Source organism: Carica papaya, chromosome 3, assembly GCF_054855325.1.
Source record: "Carica papaya isolate Zhongbai chromosome 3, ASM5485532v1, whole genome shotgun sequence".
Classification (NCBI taxonomy): Eukaryota; Viridiplantae; Streptophyta; class Magnoliopsida; order Brassicales; family Caricaceae; genus Carica; species Carica papaya.
The window spans coordinates 13,835,521-13,856,947 of NC_142311.1; the positions used below are offsets into that span (position 1 = coordinate 13,835,521).

At 36.7% G+C, this 21,427-nt stretch overlaps 1 protein-coding gene across 5 annotated transcripts; it reads left to right on the plus strand.

Moving 5' to 3' along the window:
- Positions 1-440: 440 nt before the first annotated feature.
- Positions 441-12,632, plus strand: LOC110821819 (fanconi anemia group D2 protein). 5 transcript variants are annotated; one of them, XM_022051768.2, is made up of 31 exons: positions 442-893; positions 1,010-1,430; positions 1,556-1,807; positions 1,888-2,100; positions 2,411-2,542; positions 2,625-2,754; positions 2,841-2,887; positions 2,971-3,072; positions 3,244-3,351; positions 5,648-5,790; positions 5,896-5,990; positions 6,093-6,171; positions 6,263-6,314; positions 6,392-6,472; positions 6,922-7,017; positions 7,096-7,199; positions 7,666-8,137; positions 8,538-8,573; positions 8,649-8,853; positions 8,938-9,071; positions 9,182-9,362; positions 9,442-9,668; positions 9,765-9,860; positions 10,141-10,230; positions 10,360-10,392; positions 10,487-10,618; positions 10,750-10,810; positions 10,893-10,948; positions 11,035-11,091; positions 11,172-11,292; positions 12,316-12,632. In XM_022051768.2, the coding sequence occupies exons 1-31, from the start codon at positions 592-594 to the stop codon at positions 12,456-12,458; spliced, it is 4,401 nt and encodes a 1,466-aa protein (XP_021907460.1). In that variant the 5' UTR covers positions 442-591; the 3' UTR covers positions 12,459-12,632. The 5 variants fall into 5 exon arrangements, 4 of the variants coding, with proteins under 4 accessions (XP_088072127.1, XP_021907460.1, XP_088072126.1 ...); XM_088216001.1 differs by lacking the exon at positions 10,750-10,810 and having other exon boundaries at positions 441-893; positions 6,413-6,472; positions 10,487-10,684; positions 10,859-10,948; XR_015817829.1 differs by lacking the exon at positions 12,316-12,632 and having other exon boundaries at positions 10,910-10,948; positions 11,172-11,255.
- The last annotated feature ends 8,795 nt before the right edge of the window (positions 12,633-21,427 follow it).

Here is a 21,427-nt window from a genome sequence, read left to right on the forward strand (position 1 = left end):
AAAATAGAGGATCAATTTAGACCAATTTTAAAATTTTATTTTATTTTTAAATTGAAAAAAAAATATATATATAGCTAAATTATTTCAATCCGTTAAAATTTGTTTTCCTTTTTAATTTACATTTCGCAATTGAAAAAATATTGGTTTAATATATATATATATATTTTTAATCTGCAATATGAATTTATTTCTTATTAAGATAACGGCTTTATGTTTTTAATACAAAAAGTCAACGTTTTCCTTTTCAGCTTGAATTGAAGTACCAATTGGACAATCAGTATTTTATATTATATTTAAAAAATTAATTTACGTCTAATTATTTTCTATCCATCAGGCATCCGCGGTCACGGACTATATAGTATTGGGCTATTTGCTGAAATAAGAAATGGGCCAAGGCCCAATAAGTTCTTCGTCTTGCTAATTTAACCGCGCCTCTCTCTAGAATTGGCGCCTTTTTCTGTACTCCGAAATTCCAAATTCCGGGCTCAGTTAGCAGCAACTAGCAAACATGTGCGCTCGCGGAGGGAAAAATCAGCTCTGATTAACGTCGTAGTATAGCGAATTGGAGCGAGGACGAGGTGAAAATGGAAAATGGCGTTCCTGCACCAGCAAATACCCTCCCGTTCCCGTAAACGACCCTCCTCCTCCGTCTCCGATTTATCCAAACCGCAAGACGAAGACGTGATGGACAAGATGGTGAAGATTCTGGCCGAGGCTGGCTGTACGCTGCTGAATCCGTCAGGATCGCCATCTCTCCCTTCCGATCTCCAAAAATTCCGCCGCCATCTTACGCATCTCTTTTCTCCTTGTTCCAGTAACAACGCCACAGCCCTCCGCTCCGATTTTGTTTCTGGCTTCGCTTCTTACATTGAAACTCCCGGCAATCTTCACAGGTTCACTCTCTATTTTTTCTCTGTTGATATTGTGATCTTGATAAATGATAATTAGGTTTTATGTTGTTTTTGAACTTCTCATCTCTCTCCTTTTGTTTTTTCCCTCAAATTTTCAGGGTTCTGACGCCTTGGACTGGCGACAGAAGCGAGAGTTTAGTTCGAAATCTCCTGCTAGTGGCGCCTATCCAGCTGGACCTCCAGAACATCCTTCTCGAAAAGCTTCCCGAGTTCTTCGACATTGTTCCAGAGACTTCACTTGAGGATGACGTCACTAGGCTCATTATCAACCATTTCCGGTGGCTTGATTTCGTGGTTGATCCCGTTGCCTTCAGTGAGAGACTAATGCAGGTCCTTTCCATTTGCCCTCTATACTTAAAGAAAGAGATCATTGGCTCGTTGCCGGAGATTATTGGAGATCATAATAACAAGTCCCTCATTGATTCTCTCGAGAGAATGCTTCAAGAGGATTCCGCCATCACTGTGCCTGTGCTTGACTCTTTATCTAGCATTAATTTGGACGCTCAATCGCAGGATCAGGTACATTTCTTTCTCCCGGTCTCTGTTCAGTTCCTTTCTTCATTTCTTTCTCGGCATCTAAAAACTGGCTAGGAGGGTATGCTTTACATGCTTACTAACTACAGCTGTCGTTTTTTATCTGGAAGGTAATCACTATTGCATTATCGTGCATTAGAACAATTGACGCTGAGCAGCTGCCATATCTACTTCGATTTTTGATGCTCTCGGCAACGCCTGCAAATGTTCCGAGAGTAATCTCGCAGATCCGTGAGCAGTTAAAATTTGTTGGAATATCATCTTCTCGTGCAACTCAGAGGAAACTCAAAGGAAAATCACCTATAAAAAATACGGAGGCTTCTGTCTTGGATGCTTTGGGATCAAGTCTTCGGTTTAAGAACGTAATTTTTTTCTCTGCCGCATGTTTAGGAATCTATATTTCTACCATTTAGTTTACGCAGCTGTATATCTCGTCCTGTAGTTACTCTGTCAAGAGATTCTGAAACAACTGAACAATCTCGATAAGCCTCGGGATCACAAGGTCATTGACATATGGCTGCTTATGCTCATGTACATGAAAGGGGAGCCCCTACGAAGAACCATTGAGAAGACATTCAAGAAGAAAATTGTGCAAGAATGTATTCAGGAAATCATGGTTGATCAGTGCATATGTGGGAACAAGGAACTTGTCCAGGTGCCTCTTACCGGGATTTGAGATGAATGTTTTACCCTGTTAAATTTGAATTAGCATGTTTTGAAATACATTATTTTAAGGAAAATATGAAGTAGGAAAACATATCAGACTGAATAAATGATGGTTGGAATTATATTAGTAATGAGATTGGTATAAATACCTGTTTGTAGCTGTAAAGAATACGTGAAATGATTGACACTCCCCTTTCACCCCCAATTCTTCTAATCCCAAACCCTAATTTTCCCTTCTGAATTCTTCACACATCATATATTTATGTCCAAGTGTTTTTTTTTTTTTAAATTTTGTTTAGGATTATTTTTCATCATTTCTTTCCTTGGCTGAGTTCTTGTTGGGATGCAAAGAGCAAAAGGCAAGGGCTTTTGGCAGTCACCTCTATACTTCCCTGTTTGAGGAGTTTGTTGGTACTTATTCAAGACAAGAAGTAAGCATCTGAATAGACGTTGCTCATCTCATGATCAGGAAATATAAACTCTAACAAACATTGATTTGTATATGGTGTACAGATACTTGGTTCATTAGTTACTCATGTAGGATCAGGTGTTAACTTTGAAGTGAGTTCTGCGTTGGAAACCATGACTCTGCTTTCTACCAAATATGCACAAGAATTGTTCCAATTTTCTTCTCATATATCTGGTATATTAACCACTTTCCGGTCTTATCCATTCACTTTGTAATTGATTGTTTATTTTCTTTGACACCTGTTATTCTTCTCAAATCAGGTATCTTGGACTACTTGGAGGGTTTTAGTGTTGAAAATCTGCATAAGGTGGCTTGCTAATCTTTATACTGTTTTATTATACTTACAGGTACTGTAAATTAGATGTTGTGAAGAATTCTCCCATAGTGCAGGTTTACGAAGTTTTCAGCCCCCTGACGCTGTCAGCTCAGACTAGTCCAGACTGTTTTCGGTCTTCTATTGCAAATGAACTTCTGATGATAGTGAGGAAGCAGGTACCTTGGAAAACTGAATGTATTTTCTGTCTAAGGCGCACTTTAACAAATTAATATTGATTTTGCCACAAAAATGATATAGCTGGTATTATAATTTTATGTTTTTATTGGCCTTGGAAGGATTTTTTATGGAAACCCAGTTTAACCCTTGGCATTATCACGATTGGACAGGTCAGCCATCCCGATTTGAAATACAAAAAGATGGGCTTAATTGGAACTATAAAGATAGTTTCATGTCTTGCAGATGCAAGCAATGTTACTCAGTCATCTCATTCTAAGGTAGCAAAGACTTGCACTGTTATGAATTTTCTTGAAGCTGGTTATGATCTTATTCATAATTACTAACTGCAAAGATGGTTTCTGACACTCGATAATAAACAAGATAAAGGTTGTTAGTTCTGTAGTATAATTCATTCAGTTGTCCCATATTAATTGTCAGTCCCGCGTTCATTCAATTGTCCCATACTGATGGAAGGTTTCAGAATGGTGTTAGGAAACAAATCTATTTTAGTCGTTTCATTGAACAAAGTCACAAATTAGCTTAAATTAGCCCAAATTGAAGTAGTTTAACCATAGCATATTTAATGTTCACTCCAGCAATAATTCTAAACTAGAAAAAATAATAATCGAAGAAGGAATTCACTCTATGAAATTATGTGGGCATTTGGGAGATAATTAGAGATGGCATTCACGAAACTCTTAAGAATTTCTTATGCAATAACATAAATGTGTAGTCAATTAGTCTGCAAATTCTTTAATGTTTCTGCTCCTGTTCCTTTCACTGCTAAGATTGTGGAAGATAGATCTCAGTTGAGAGAACAGTGGGTTTTGGTTTGGGGAAGAGAGGTTTCAGTATTATAAAGAGGGGCAAAGATGAGACAGATATTTATAGACATAAGAGAGATTCTGTTTTAATTTTATTATTTTGTTTAATCTTTGGTTTCATGTTCCATTCATTTAGTTATTTTTCTATAAATTTAGTAAATAAACAATGCAAAAATGGGAAATATAAATTTCTACTTTCTAACTGTCTTTTAAGTATGGCATGCTTTTGGAAAGGGTTTAATAGATTAAACAATATATTTAATGAAAGTATTACATTGATGTCAATTTTATAAATTAGGTATTTAGTTGCTCAAATTTAAAAGGATGAACCCTTAGTTGCATATTCGAGTAATTGTTAGGCCCATTTAAGTGCTCATAGGCCCATTTAAGTGCTCATAGGCCTTCCACATTTTGTTAAGTACAAAAAGAAATTTGAAAGCACATAATTATATGCTGGAATATACAATTGATATGACCAGAAATTTGAAATAAGTTAAATTTTTTTTTTTCTTTTTAAACAAAATATTAAAGGTTTTCTATGGCTTGAAGAGTTCAGCTTCCAGAGCTGGCAACCTAGAGGCCACATAGAAACATTGGTAGATGAGCGAAGAGTTCAAGGAGAAAAGAGTTACCACTAAACTAGTGTCACTTAAATGGGTTGTGGAGATATCAACTGTAATAACATGCTAAAACTAAAGGTAAATTAAAGAGGACTGATGAGCCTTGAACTTACATATTTTGACTTCTCATATCAATCATTTTCACGGACCTTAGAAGAATCGCATCTCAAAAGTCAGTTGTTGAGGTGGGAGCATCCAAGTCATATAAACCCTTCAACAAAGCCATACACCTTAATATGAAGTTCAAGTTTCTTACCTTGCATTGAGTACCAGAATAATCCATCATGTTCCGCTGTCCTGGATTGGATTTGCACTAGTCCTTTTTTTTGTTAGTCCCAGATGAATACAACTGTTCTGGCATTAATGCACCCGTTGCATGGTTGCAACCTGAAGATATGGATGGTTTTGATACAATTTACAGGAGAATTAGAATCATACCTCAAAAAGGTTAGGTATCCAAAATCCATATAAACTCCTTGACGAAGTATAACATATTAATATGAGATTAGGTTTCGTAGCTTGCTGTTATCACATAACAATAAATATAGCCCTTGGAAAGGTGTATATATTCCACATCTGATGGAACACAACCTTTTCCTGCTCTTCTTATTCCTTAATATTGGTTGTTAGGAAAAACAGATTTGGTGACTGATGGACATTCCCTTTGTCCTGCTTTAAAGAGTAGCCTTCCCTGCAGACTTATATTTGAGGTTTTAAATGTTTTGAAGTTTGTCTTCAGATGCAAGAGAAAAAAATTATGCTGCAAAACTGTCAAGAAAAAATCTGCTGGTGTCAATTGTTATCAGTTATTCTCCATATTAAAGGAAAGTAAAAATAGAAGTTTGTAAACTGGCTGTTATCTTGCGTTTCAATTATTTTTCAATCTAATGCAGAGTAGTTGCAACTATAGTCTAACACTCTTCCAGATGTTGATCAGTGTTAGTAACATGGCATGTGTTTCACGTCTTGTTCAACAACAAGAGGAAGTAACTTTGTTGTGCATTATGCTTTTATGTGGTACAGGAAAAACTTTGACCTGCTCTTTTTTCTATTAAGCAGCCACTCATTTTCAATATGCAATTCTGCAGAAGGTTGTGCATTCACCATGCCTTCAATATTTTTCTTACCAGGAACTGAATTGTAAGGAGGCCTTGGAACTCTTGAAAACATCACTAGACTCATGTAGACAGCTGTGCTTACCATTAACCCTCTTCTATGACGAACTGACTGCACTTTTGGATCATAAAACACTTCAGCCAGAGATTACAGAATGGTGATTAAGTGTGAACAATCTACACTCAGATAACAAGTTCAAAATCCGGTCAGGAGAAAATCAATTTACTAAATCTTCGTAAGACACTTTTTCTGTATTTTGTAGGATTGCCAAGCATGCAGGAGAGTTTGAATCCATATTTCTATCTGATCTTGAAGGTGGGAAGCTGGGAAATGAGGGCTCATATTGTGGGTTAGATGGTGAGTTTAATGATGGATTTGTTATTTTATTTTCTGATTATATACTCTTCAAGTCTATGATCTTGGTGAGCCAGATTAGTTTCTGTTCTTCCTTCCCTGCAGGGGAACTGTGGATGAATTTGGATGGTGCTATCTCCCCTGTTTGTTTGAACATTCTGCCATTAGCTTGCACCTCCATGCAGTAATACTTATATACCGTTGCTCAAATTGAATTCTGTAGAAAGATTGTCTTAATATCGTAAATTTTGAAACTGAAATCTCCTACTCTGCAGATCCGCTTCTTCTTTGCAGATTCTGCCTTCTATTTTTCTTTTACTATCCACTGTAAGATCATCCTCCCTTTTTAGAACAGAATTCCTACAATACTGGAACTACATTCAAGAGATTCTGTTGACTTTCAGCTTGAAAAGTTCAGAAATCAGGGTTCCCTTGCAGGAATCGATGCCCTACTTGGCTGCCCTTTGCATCTTCCTTCCTCTAAGGTGAGACCAAGCCTTGTGTCAATGTAATTACTTCTTTGTTTGACCTTGGATTCAAAACTAAGTTTTAATCTAAATCATGTTTTCAGACTTCTAAATCTTAGCATGCAAACACTTGCAGTAAATGCAGTAAGTTTCCAAACGTCTAAAATTGATAAGTATATACATAAACCAATAATGGAACAAGCTGTTTTGTTGTTTTTCTGGGAGAATATCTTATCCTCCCACTTTGTATCTTCTTCTACCAGCAAAATATCATAAGAAAAAATTATCTGTTCTTTACTTTCTAATTTAAGTATATAAATTTACTTCAATTAAATATGTTGAGGAGTGATTCTATGAACACAAAACTTTGTTCAAAATTGGCCTGGTTGCGATGGATTGGGGATATGTTTTATTTAGGAGAGGACAAGACCAGTTTGCTGACATCTATTGGCTTGTGGGATGTGAAGTACTTCTCTGTAGCTGGTTGGCAATCTCTGACAGGCAAACAGAAGCAGATCGTGTGCATCTCTCTATTTTATGCGGCAAACTGGATGCGGGAACTTGTAAGTTGCAAGTAATATAATCAAATTTCGAGTTTCATCATCAGAAGTAATTGTTTGAATGGTATTCATGTCATGCAGCTCAATGCCTTCAGCTCCCAAGTTTCTGGAAGGTTTTTATGTGTTACTCAGACTACGAAGGAAGACATAATTACAAAGCTACTAAAGCGACTGGGGAACCTAGTGTATGTTCACATGCTTTTGGTTGTATTATAATTTTTTTTTATCCTTTTAGGTCAGATATTTTTTCTTAATGTTAATATCCTACTGTGTACTGTATACTTCCATGAGAGGAAAACAAGAGAAGTAGAACATCTTCTTCGTTCATTTGGTCTCTTTTGTCACTTAAAGTATAATATCCTTCTCTTATCTTATATATATTACCTCCTTAAAGGCAGCCATGGAATTTTGGATCTTAATGACGAAATTGCATTTAAAAAGCACAAGGTGGAGAATACTAAATTACCAAGCTGCTCAAATTTTAGTGCGGCTAGTGATAGCATAGCAAGAAGTTATTGCATTTTTTATCTTTTGGATCTTAACAGCAGGTTTTTACTTTCCAAGTATTTTTAGATCATTTTTTGTCTGTCTTGCTTGATTATTTTCACTCTTCAACATCATAACGGAATCTGCAAGAACACACTGATGCAGATTTCTCGAAAGCTTGTTAAACAGTTTGATCAAAGATTGCCCACTATCTCTACCTGAGCTACATCTTTGCGTTGAACATTCTGGATCCACTATCTTAAGCCAGAATAATTATATGGGGCATTTGGAGAAGAAGAATTTGAAAAGTAAAGCATGTGATGGTAGCACCCCAAGCATGAGGAAATGTAAGATCCCGAAAGCATCAAAGAGTGCGGATGCAAGTGGAAAACTCAAGCAGCCAACAATATTGGATATGTTGGGGAAAGCAGGAGCAACCAGCCAAAAGGACCAAAATGTGGACTCTTCTATCTTACCTTCTAAGTACAGGACAATAGAGTTAGAAGAACAAAGTTCTTGTGACTCTAATGAGCCAATACTTGTAGAAGTTCTAATGGTTACCCAGGCTCTGGAAGCCCAAAGATATAAATTCAGGCCTCTTCTGGCTGAATGCTTTTCCATTTTGACACTTTCAAAGGTTGGCACACTTATGCTTGTAAATCTAAAACAATTTGTTTGAATTCTTTCCATCATATTACCAGCATTTCAATAATTTCAGTGCTTTAGCAAGTATAGGAATTGCTTGATCTCATGAAATTAATGCAGTTCAATTTTTTCACAAGTAAAGTTTTCCTTGTTCAGCTTCCATCATGGGGGTTACATTTCATTCTTCAAGTATTTTTAAAAATCATTTTCTTATTTATATGTTTTTTAATCTAGAAAAGTTTCATGGACATTTACTTTGATGCAGAAAGAAACTTATCTAGTTCCTTGAAATTAATATATATGGTATTTAAGGCATTGTCAGTAACATGATTTGCAATATACTATGTAATTAAATAGTAATATAAGTTACTTTTTGTATTTTTCAAATGCAGGATCAAGACTTTCATTGCTCTGATCTCACTGCTATGGTACAATGTTAAATGCAGAAAATGGTTTTAGTTTTTATAAGGAACAAGTTAACATGTTTACTACTTCTGTGCTAGTTACCCCTACAACTGTACCTTCTGCGTGATCTACACTACAAGCTGGATAGTTTTGCATCCACACGGGAACAATGCACTGCCAGAGACTTGACTGCTCCTGCTAGTTTCAGCAGGATGACAGTAGATGATTTTCTCTGTGAAATTAAACCACTTTTTCCGAATCTTAAACATCTTTTGAGCAGTGCGATTCACACTCTTAAAGAAGGTGAGATTATTGCATCTAATGTAGTTGGAAAGGCACTAATGACTTTCTTGTCTGTTCTGCCGATCTCACAACTAATACATATAGGTGATGGAACTTGTCAAGAAAATTGGAAACTTCAGTCTGTTGGTGCTAGTAACCCAAGCATGCCTAGCATGGTGATTTCAGAATCTTCAGTTTCTGCCATGGTTTTTAAAGAAGTACTTAACTGTTTCAGTAAGGTGACTATCCTTTCCTCTTTCATGTGCAGACTATCATCATCATCATTATGTGTGTGAGCTTTTTATTCTATTCCTTGAGTAACTATTTTGATTTCTTTTTGGGTGCATAGATGCTAAACCTTCGTGAAATTCAAATGGACGAATCAGTTCTTTCAAATCTCCTTGAAGCTTTCCAACCCCTTAACTTGTCAGATGCCCGCTTTTCAGGCATACAAGTAATCCCTTCACCTGGGACAACAGAATATCTGTATCTTGGTGCCTGTTCTTTCTTAGAAGATGTCTTAAACATTGGTATACAGTTCTCTTGTTTCATAGTGGTACACATATAGTGTTCTTGTCATTTATTTGTAACCATAGCTACTCCCTGCAGCATGTTCTTTGTCCTTCATGTTGGCCTCAGAATGTCTGGTTGCTCTAGAGTCAGTGGCAACTACAGCTAATAAGTTCCTTGCTAAGGAGGAAAATGGTAAAAAAACATGTTCTAAGTCACTGGAGGGTCTCCTTCCTATCTTTCGTCGGAAGCTCAGGACTTCTGCCCAGAGGCTCTTGGAGCAAAATTGGAGTGATGAAAGTCTTGAGAATGGCTGGAAGAACAAGGTGTTGATATTAGTTGCCATGTCTCATGCAATGTGCTATCAACTGTCCTTTGATTAGTATATGCATATGTATTATATATACATTAAGTTTTTGCAGGGAGAACTTGTACAGAAGACATTGCAAATTTACTTGCAAACTGCTGAATCCACTTCAGACGTACTAGATGAGCTCACCTGCTCCATTTTACCTCAGGTACATGAACTTATTCACAGGTGATTTCTTTGTTTTGGTATCAATTGATGGTGTATCAGTGAGACAATTGTGACTTTCTTTTGGTTGTTATCTTGCATCTTGCAGGAAAACCGAAAAACAGTCTAATATTCTCCAGATAATTAAAATTGTTTACTTCTGAAATTGGAAATTCGCAATGTGGATATAAGAGATCCATTAAAAATGTGGTTGAAATGGCCAGTTAATCCTGCCAACTTGACATTTATTTTGCAAACCAGCTTAGTGTTCTTTTTGTGTTCAGATGTCTGCATCTACTTCCATTGTAGAAGATGATCATCATAGCTTCCCAGCTCTCTGTCCTGCAACATTTGTTGTCTGGTACCGGGTATTGGTAAGACATCTTTGTCTTTAGTTTATTTCTTTGTCCAGGTGCAATTTTTTTTCTCTCTCTACTACACATTAAGCTTGATGATGATGTCCCTAGGCGGAGAGCCTAATGAAATTTTGGTTTTCTGTGCAGCATGAAGTGAACCTTACAATTCTCAACAAACAGGTGGGCTTAAATTCTGCCATTACATATTCCAAAAGTTATTGATGAGTGCTCATGGCCAAATAATATATTTCTTATACCCTGTTCTTATGATTAGGTAAAGGAACTCTGCTTAGAGAAACGGCAAGCTGGTGGTCAATCCAGCACCGTAGAAACACATCTGATCAACATACATAAAACTGTTAACGTCGTGGTATCATTAGTTAATATGTGCAGGACTCATGACAAGGCAAGCAAAGTTCTCCTTTTGACAAATAATTCGTATTACATCATGTCGCACATGCATGGCACATATGTAGGTGCTCATTCACAGTTCTCAGTTCTTCAATATTATATAATAATGGTAGAATAATCCTACAGGTCACTGTTCATGCCATGGCTGTCAAGTATGGAGGGAAATTTGTTGATTCCTTCCTGAAAGGTGAATGCATCACATTTTCCTTATTAACCTCATTGTATTAATTTGTAGTTGATGAGGTCCCAAGACTTGATATGCTCTGCAGTTTTTTATTTCTTCCAGGCCCACTTCCAAAGTCACAATGAAGTTGCAATTCAGCTGGTAAGATGCACATGGACTGAATTTCTTTACCATGTTTGTTATTAGGTAAACATCTTGAAAGACCTAATGTTCTTATAATGAATTAGGTCAAAGAGCTTCAAAAAGCAACAAGGACAATGCAGACCCTATGTTCTGAAGCAAAGGTAACCTTGAATATTCAACTGGATGTACTTCTTTATCTCATTGTGCTGTTATTTTTACTTATTTCTCTTTGTTCCTGCAGGGCTCGAAACAAACTGTTATTACTAGCAAAGTTCCTGCTACTAAGAGATCTTTGGAACGTTTTCTGTTCCGTGTCAAGGCTCTTCTCCATACAACATCAAGTGGTTGCAGTTTTTGGATGGGTATGAAATACACTACTGGTTCTTTTAAAGACTTACTGCTTCTTGCTTTCCCATAATTATTTTTAGGAATAAGATTTAAGTTTGGTTCAAAGGTGTTAATTACATGGAATCTTAATAAGACTACAGACCCTAGTAAATAGGGATAATGTTGGAGAGATGATAAGGGTGTAAGTTTGTTTTCAGTTTAAAATCATGGTTCAGTAACTAGTTTTGTGAAATTCATTCGGAAATTCATACTTCTTGGGGGAAGTTGAAATATGTTTTATCAGTTTCTCTTACAATTTCACAGAACGTCATTTTTCATTATCTTGTATGAAGTTTTTATTCTTTCACTAATTGAACTACAGTATATATTTCCAAATAAATTTCACATATAGTCTGTTTCTTCTGAATAATCTAAATGGATTTCTGATTCCAGCTCTAGAAATTTAACATATAAATTTGATTGTGAATCAGATATAAATTATAATTCATTCATAGATGTTAAGGATATCTTTTATTAATTATGATAAAAGAAATGAAATGAAATTAAAGCAAAAATTGCCAAATGGCATTCATTTCCTAAACATTTTGTGAAAGAATTTACTAGTGAAAATTTGTTGAATGTTTAATTCTTCAATTAGTAAGAATCTGGGTCAGTTAGATTTCACCTAAATAAGGGCTTAAGATATATATCCTGGTTCCGAACATTTAGTGAAATTCTAAAGCGTTCTCTTGCTTTAATTTCCAAGAAAATAAGGGGAAAAGGGCTACCAAAATGTTTCCAACAATTTGATGAAAAATTGGCTTAAGATTAAAATATCATTTTCAATGGACAGTATTCTAAACTGAATTACTGTTATTTGCTGGTGCATCTTTTTGTCTCTTATCTCAAGTCGATAATGGTGTCAAGGCAGTTAGAGAATCAAGTTATCAGACAATTATACACATGAATGATTGATAATTCTGGCAATCTCCACTGACAATTGAAAGTGGCAAACCTGGATTTCTTTCTCTTCTTGACCATTTATCTCCTTTACACAGGTAATCTAAAACATAAGGATCTAACCGGTCAAGTAGTAAGCTCTCAGGCATATGTAGATAACCAAAATGATGACGTCAATGACGATCCAGCAGGAGCTATTGATGAGAATGAATCTGCTAGTGTAGCTAGTGAGGACAGATAACAGGGCATTGAGTTTTTGTATTTATCAAAAGGTACTGAGAACTGAAATGATCACTTCATCAGTCTGGACATCAAGGAGTTTGTAATGCCTTTTTTTTTTCTAACGATGACTGTTATCTTCAAGCTTGAAATTGTTCTATTTTATCTTTCTGGTATTTAACAAAATTTTCACAAACAGCTAAGCACGAAGAAACTTCTGCAGGTGATCTTTTTAATTAGCTGCATGCGATCTTAGTGAGACCCTCCTATAGATAGCTACCTCATACTACAGTTTACATGGAGCAACAAGATATAGCATTGGATACTAAGGTGGCTCGCATATCTTATTAATGGGTAGCCGCTGACATGCGTCCGTGCATTATTTCATAAAGCTTGCTTTACTTTGTTTTTAAAATTTTTGATAAAATGGTTTTTGTGAAATTTTAATTTGGATAGATTAATCTAATGATTGAAAAAACCAAGTAAGGATCATGAGGGCAGAAGCTGTGATCCGACATATGTCATTTGGAATCTTTCAAATCGTACGGAGGGCAGGTTTATGCGATTGGTGTTAAGTCTGAGTTTTTAACCCTTTCCTATGTGACGGTTCCTCCAAGTGCAGAGTGGTTCCCTGTGAAGGCCCGCTTATTTTTCTCTTTGTAGATTTGAAAACTTTAGAAGCTTGGTGTGCGGAGAATTCCTGCCGTAACCATCTATTGTTTTAAGGTTTACAACAGGCGTAATGAATTTAGCAAGGGTCTTTTCCTTTCTAGTTTTATGGTTTTTTCTCTTTTGAAGTGATAAGACTGTAGTTTAATCCAAAAGTGGGTTTTTTTTTTTTTTTTTCTCTGTAATTGACAGAATCAGTACTTACATTATTTGCGTGATAAAGCACCAAATGGGAATTGAACCCAGAGCCACCAGGGGGGAAGTGGACACCTTTAAGCGCCATGCAGGTAGTGACTCTCTAAATTTAATTAATAAAATTAGTGCTTAATTGTCTGACAAAATCTTCTCAAAAAACCAAAGAAATATTGTCATGAATCTTGCAGTTCGGTGCCCCATTTTGATTTCTATTGAATAATACCATTTTCTTGTACGGAGTAAATTACACAGTTCGTAGGAGTATTACCCTTTATTTAATTCAGCAGATGGAGTATTTTTTAGCCATTGGGAGGGAACTTAAGTTATTTTTTTTAGTCTGATCTATTTTTGTATCTTCCTTTATAATAAAACATAAAATTCATATCTGTTTTATACTTAAAGTGGATAAAAAATTTATCTCTTATACCTGTCTTACGGATAGAATTTATTTATTTGCTATTCTATTTATTTATTTTTTAAATTTTTTTTATAAATATAAAAAAATATTTGAATAATTAATTAAATTATCAAAAAGTTTTAAATGTTAATTAAAATAAATTATAATTTAAAATGATATTTAAGCATAATATAAGCGATAGCAAAAATAAATAATTTATAAATATAAAATATTAATTATTTATTCTTAAATTTTAATTAATTAAAATAGAATTAAAGATAAAATTAAAATTTTATTAATCATAAGTATATACCAGGCAAGGCAGTTATGAAATAGTTATATTATTAAATTTACGCCCACTTTCTAGTTTTTAATTTTTCTATCAATAATCGCCTCTGTTAGTTATATAGGTTATACTTGTGTTCCATCTAGGATGGTTTAGGACAAGCGAGCAAATCATCCGCCTCCGTGCCCATCTCTAATGTAGTTAACCAAAAAATTTATGAAAATATCTTTTTTGCAGCTTCTTCCTTAAAAAGTTAAACTCACAACTGAGTCTATTAGAGGGGTGCAAATATAAGCACCGTCACCTAACAGCACTCCTTGGAAAATATCTAAAGCTCTCTAATACAGGAGGTGCCACATTTTTCATACATATCTGACGTCAGTTCTATTGCAATTTAGAATTAAATAAATATCTGTAAGTTTCTAATGGCAGTAAACAGACTATTTCGTCAAAGATAATACTAATGACTAAAATTGGCAAAAGCCAACATCACAGGAATCTCTTAGCCACCTTTGGGACTTGAAGGCAAATGGCAAGTCGAGTTTCGTGCTTTTCCTACAATGAAATGGTACGCATTTGCCATGTCACTGTTTCATGGACATGGTTCACATGCCTCGTTCTAATGGAAAGGTTCAGCTTTAGAACCTGTTTGGATGATAATTTAGTAAAAATGATATGATTTTTTTAACGGTTTTTTGTTTGTTTGTTTTCATTTTAAAACACATATTTGTAATATTTTTAATTTTTAAATTTGTTATTTAATTTAAAAATAAAAAAAATAAATGGAGGATGAAATTAAAAATAATTTAAAAAAAAATAAAAATTTGGGTTCTCATAATATTTTTAAAAGAAAAATCGAAAATTGTAGGTTAAAACGCAATTTAAAAAAATTGTGTCACATAGAATATTCAGTCAGTAGCCCCGACAAACCGGAGCGCATCGCGTGGCAAGGCACGCTGACGCAGTGCCGCGCGGGAGGCCACATTGGCAATCTGCATACACGCAATCGGACGGTCTAGATTTGTTCCCGCGCATACGGACGTCTGGATCCGTTTTCCCTTTAAAACACGATCAAACGGTCCAGATTAAATCGTGATGAATGGTTCAGATTCATTTCATATTTAAATACGATCGGACGGCTCAGATCAAATGCGATGGACGATACAGATTAAAAGAAAACATATATAAATAATCCTCTTCATACCAAACCTTAATCCTAACAGCCAAACCCCCCCTCCCTCCCCTCGGTCGCTGGAAAAGAAGAGTTAGTCGCTGGGAAGGGAGTCAACCGCTGTCTGCCGCTGCGCCGGAGCCACTTCCGACTGCCAAAAGAGGTAAAATTTTCTTCATTCACTCGAACATCACCATGACCAAATCAGAGCAAAATGACAAGCGGATGAGCTGAAAATCGTAGGTAAAGCCTGGCGGTGCTGCCGTGAGAAAAAGTAAAAACTGCGTCCGATGAGGTCATTTCCGATTCTTGTTTCGTGTAATTTTTCTACTATTATAATCATTATTCCTTTCTCTATAGGTTGACTGAAGCAAAACATCTAACCGCGAAGGTGAGTCGGCGAAGCCGCCGCACCGAAAAAACTCCATCGCTGGTAAGCTTCGATTTTTCGACTTTTTTGGGCCAACCGATGCCCCTTAACGTCATTTCTTGTAGGGATTGGTACAAAACCAATCGAAATTGGCCGAAAATGTCCGAAAACAGCCAACGCGAGGCAAATCGCCGCCGCAGGCGACGGTGCCATCGCCGGAGCATGACAGAGTCGCTGTGCCAGAATTCCAGAATTGGCCAAAAGGGATTTCTAACACTGATTTTGGATTTTTTGGGATATTTTTGGGTACTCGAAGTGTGTTTTTATCCCCGAAAAAAAAATTCAGAGAACCTAGGGACCGCTAGTAGGCATGACTAAAAGTTTAGCATCTCGGACATTAATTTGAGTAAGAATCCATCACCTTATTCCCTGTTATATAATTAAAGTTTAATTAATAATAATACGATATTTTATATAGTTTAAAAAATATCTATAATTAATTATAGATTACTAATGGAGCTGGAATCAGTTATTTATTATTGTTTGCCGTGTTTAGCTGATTAGTTAATTTTATAGTTTTTGAATGCATGATAATATACTGAAATTAGTATGATGATACGATTGTGTTTCCTTGATGCATGTATTGCTTATTTTATGTAATTATGGTTAAAGTAGGAAATTAAAAATTAAAGGTAAATAGATAATTGTTTGATTAAATAAATGGATGAACGGTTGCCTTACTGGATATCCTGGGAGATGGTGAACAGACCAGGTACATAGGGAACCCTACTGTGAACGTTATTTCATACCGGACGGGGTATCGATAATTAGTATTTTAGCGCTCATACCGGACCGGGTATCGATGATTAGTATTTTGGTACTCATACCGGACGAGGTATGGGGACGACCCGTTTGTATTACCTGAAAGACTTGATTCTATATTGTTTGTATCTATTTCTAAGAGTATGACACTACTGAGGGAGATTATATACAGAGCATATGTCATAAATATAACAGATAGGAAATTGAGTGTGAACTTAATCGAGATTGACACGAGAAACTTTGATGTAATCCTAGGAATGAACTAGCTAGCGACATATCACACCACCGTAGATTATTTTTATAAGAAGCTTGTATTCAACCATCCTAATGAGGAATCATTTATAAATTAATAAAATTCTTTAACATTATTTTCCTCATGGCAAATTTTTTCATTATCAAGTGCTTTAACTCGGCTATTTTCTCTAACTAGGCAAATTCAATAAAGAAATTTGTATTCAGGAGATTCCAGTAGTCCGAGACTTTCCAGATGTGTTTTTGGATGAACTACCCGGACTGCCAGTGGACAGAGAAGTTGAATTCACTATAAACCTTCAGCCAGACACCCAACCTATTTCAGTTGCCCCTTACTGCATGAGCCGTGTTGAAATAGAGGAATTGAGAAGACATATCAATAAATTACAAGATAGTGGGTTCAAACCAGGCACGGACATTATGAATTCCTGGTCATGCCATTTGGACTAACTAATGCACCAACTATCTTCATGGATTTGATGAACATGATTTTTAGATAATTCCTAGATTAGTTCGTCATTGTATTTATCAATGATATCCTGGTTTATTCCAAAAGTAGAGAGAAGTACGCTCACTATCTGACTCATGTTTTACAGGTTCTTAGAGAAAAGAAGTTGTATGTAAAGCTGAGTAAGTGGGAGTTCTGGCTTGAACAGACTACCTTCTTAGGGCATATCATATCAAGGGATGAAGTGTCAGTGAATCCCGAAAAAGTTGAGGCAGTGCTCGGCTGAAAAAAATTAACCTTGATCAAGGAGATTCGTAGCTTTCTCGGAATGACAAATTATTACCGCAAGTTTATGGAGGAATTTTTTAACCTACCTGTTCCTTTGATTCGACTCACAAAAAAGAACATCAAGTTCGAGTAGAACAAGAACTGTGAAATGAGCTTTTCAGAATCAAAGAAGTAGTTGACTACCATACCTATGTTGGCCTTGCCGAGCGGGATAGGTGGATATACAGTTTATAGTGATGCCTCCTACCTGGGGTTGGGTTGTGTCCTAATGCAGCATCGAAAGGTCATAATCTATGGGTCCAGACAGTTGAAGAGTCATGAGAAAAACTACCCACCCATGACTTAGAACTTGTCGTTATTATCCACGCCTTGAAGACTTAGCGCCATTACTTGTATAGGGAGACCTTTCAGATCTATACCAACTATAAGAGCTTGAAATACATATTCACTCAAAAGGATCTCAACATGCGTCAGAGAAGATGGATAGAACTCCTCAAGGACTACGATTGCAATATCTTGTATCACCCGAGTAAGGGCAATGTGGTAGCCGATGCACTCAGTAGAAAAAGTGTATGTATATTAGCTCACTTGATGGTTTCAGAATGCAGGGTAATAGGGGTCGCAGAACAGGTACGACTTCAGGACCTGAAAAGAGTCACATATTTGGCTTACCTGACTGTTCAACCCGAGTTGATTCAGAGAATAAAAGAAGCTCAGTCCACCGGTTCCACCCTAACAGCCCTCAAGAAAAATGTAGAATAAGGAGTTAATTCAGAACTTCGAGTCTCTGCCAATGGGTTGCTTAGATTTTAGGATAGGATGTGTGTTCTAGGTGACAGTGAGTTAAAAATGGACATCATGACAGAGGCTCATAGTTCAAAATTTATCCTGCATCCCGGAAGCGCTAATATATGTCAAAGTATGCGACTCCGATTTTGGTAGAACGAGATGAAAAAAGATGTTGCTGACTTTGTTTTCAAGTGTTTGGTATTTCAGCAAGTCAAGGCAGAGCATCAACGCCTAGACGGACTACTTTAGCCATTATCAATTCCGGAATGGAAGTGAGAACATATCACAATAGATTTCATGACAGGATTGCCTAGGGCACACTCGGGATATGATGTTATTTGGGTAATTTTTGACCGATTCACCAAATCTTCCCACTTCTTAGCCATCAGGATGACCGACCTCTTGGACAAGATAGCAAAAATGTATATTCAGGAGATAGTCAGGTTACATGAAGTGCCAATGACAGTAGTGTCCGACAGGGACCCCAAGTTTACTTCTCAGTTCTGGTCTAGTTTTCAGCAAGTCATGAGAACGAAACTGTACATTAGTATTGCATTCCACCCTCAGACCGATGGACAATCAGAAATAACGATCTGCACACTGGAAGATATGCTCTGAGCATGTGTTGTTGACTTCGGAGGCCATTGGAATAATCATTTACCCTTAATAGAGTTCACCTATAATAATAGCTACCAAGCAAGTATTAGCATGACTCCATATAAGGCATTGTATAGTCGTCCATGCAAATCGCCGATCTGTTGAGAAGAAGTGGGTGATAGAAAATTATTCACCCCAGATCTTGTAGAGGAGACTACAGTCAAAATAGTTAAGATCATGAAGAATATTCAGACAGCTCAGAGCAGACAGAAGAGTTATGCGGATACTTGGAGGAGGGATTTAGAATTTGAGAAAGATGATCAAGTGTTCTTTAAGGTCACTCATTTCAAAGGAATCAGTAGATTTGGCAAGAGGGGGAAACTAAATCCCAGTTCATTAGGCCATTTAAAATCTTAGACAGAATTAGCATCGCCGCCTACAAACTGGCACTACCTCCAGAACTATCCAGGGTCCACAATGTATTTCATGTGTCCATGCTACGCAAGTACAATTCGGACCTCTTTCACATCCTGGACCACAAGCTCTTTTACTCCAAGAGGATTTGTCCTACGAGGAGATACTGGTCGGTGTTGTAGGCCAAAAGAGCATAGTACTCCACAACTGAAAAATTTCCTTCGTTAAGGTCTTATGGAAGAATCACACACCGGAAGAGGCCACATGGGAGGTCTGATTCAGAGCTCAATATCTCAAACTGTTTGATTGAGTGAGTGAGAGACAAATTTGAGGGATCAATTTTTTTTTTAAAGAGTGAAGAGTTGTAATACACGTAATTGATTTTAATTATATTAAAATTAATGTATAAATATAATTTTTGAATTTTTGAATTTGTTATTTAATTTAAAAAAGAAGAAAAATAGGTGGCGGATGAAATTAAAAATAATTTTGGAAAAAAAGTGTGAAAATTTAGATTCTGGAGATGTTTTTGAAACAAAAATCAGAAACTAGGGTCAAAATATAATTTAAGAAAATTATGCTACGTAGGACGCCCAGTCAGCAGCCCTGATGAATCGGAGCGCGCTGGTGGTAAGGCACGCTGACGTGGTGCCACGGAGGAGGCCACGTTGAAGATCCGCGTGACTAGGATCGGACGGCTCAGATTTATTCCCGCACGTACGGACAGTCCAGATCCATTTTCCTTTTAAAATGCGATCGGACGGTCTTGATCAAATTGCGATGAACGGTCCATATTCACTTTCTATTTAAACGAGATCGGATGGTCCAGATCAAATGCGAAGGACGACCCAGATTAATAGGAGATGGATATAAAAAACTCTTTTCACACTAAACCCTAACTCTAGCTACCAGACCCCCCCTCCCCCTCGCGCCTACCAAAGAAGAAGAGCCAGTTGCTGGGAAGAGAGTCGACCGCCGTCTGCTGCCACGCTGGAGTCACTTCCGACCACCAAAAGAGGTAAAAGTTTTTCCATTCACCCAAAATTCAATTTTGAACACACTCGTAGCCAAATCAGAGGAAAATGACCTGTGGATTAGCCGAAAATCGCGGGCAAAGCCTGGCGGCGCCGCTACGAAAAAAAGCAAAAACTGCCTCCGATGAGCCCCTTTCCGATTCCCGTTTCGTGTAATTTTTTCACCATTATAATCACTATTCCTTTCTCTACAGGTTGACCGAAGTAAAACACCCGACCACGAAGGTGAGCCAGCGAAGTCGCCACACTGAAAAACTCAACCACTGGTAAGCTTCGTTTTTTTTTTTACTTTTTTCGGCCAAATGAGGTCCCATAACATGTTTTCTCGCAGGGATGAGTACAAAACTTGCTGAAAATGGTCGAAAATAGCCGAAAACGGCCAACTCGAGGCAAATCGCCGCTGCGGGCGGCAGAGCCGTCGTGTCAGAATTTCAAAATTGGCCAAAAGAGGTTTCTAACACTAATTTCAAATTTTTTGGGATATTTCTAAGTATTTGAAGTGTGTTTTAATATCTGAAGGAAAATTCAGGGAACCCAGGGATCTTTAGTAGACGCGACTGACAGTTTAGCATCTCGTACATCAATTTGAGTAAGAATCTCTCACCTTATTCCTTATTATGTAATTGAAGTTTAATTAATAATAATACGATATTTTATATAGTTTAGAAAATATTCATAATTAATTATATGTCACTAATGGAGTCGAAACCGATTATTTATTATTGTTTATCGTGTTTAGCTGATTGATTGATTTTACAATTTTTGAATGCATGATAATACACTAGAATCGGTATAATAATGCGACTGTGTTTTCTTGATGCATGTATTGCTTATTTTATGTAATTACAGTTAAAGTGAAAAACTTGAAATTAAAGGTAAACGGAAAATTGTTTGATTAAGTAAATAGATGAACAGTAGCCTTACTGAATATTCTGAGAGATTGTAGACAAACTGGGTACATAGGAAACCTACAGTGAACGTTGTCTCATACCGGACGGGGTATTGAGGATTAGTATTTTGGTGCTCATACCGTACAGGGTATGGGGACGACTCGCTTACCCTCATGCCGGACGGGGTATTGAGGGATGATATTTTAGCACTCATACCGGACGGGGCATGGGGACATCCTGTTAATTGAAAATGTTAAAAAAAAGTTCACGCGTAGTGGAGACATCCCTATGGACCCCCACGGATACCAGTAGGATGATAAAAGAGAAAGTTGTTGTTGCCGACTGATTGCATATGAGATTATGATATTG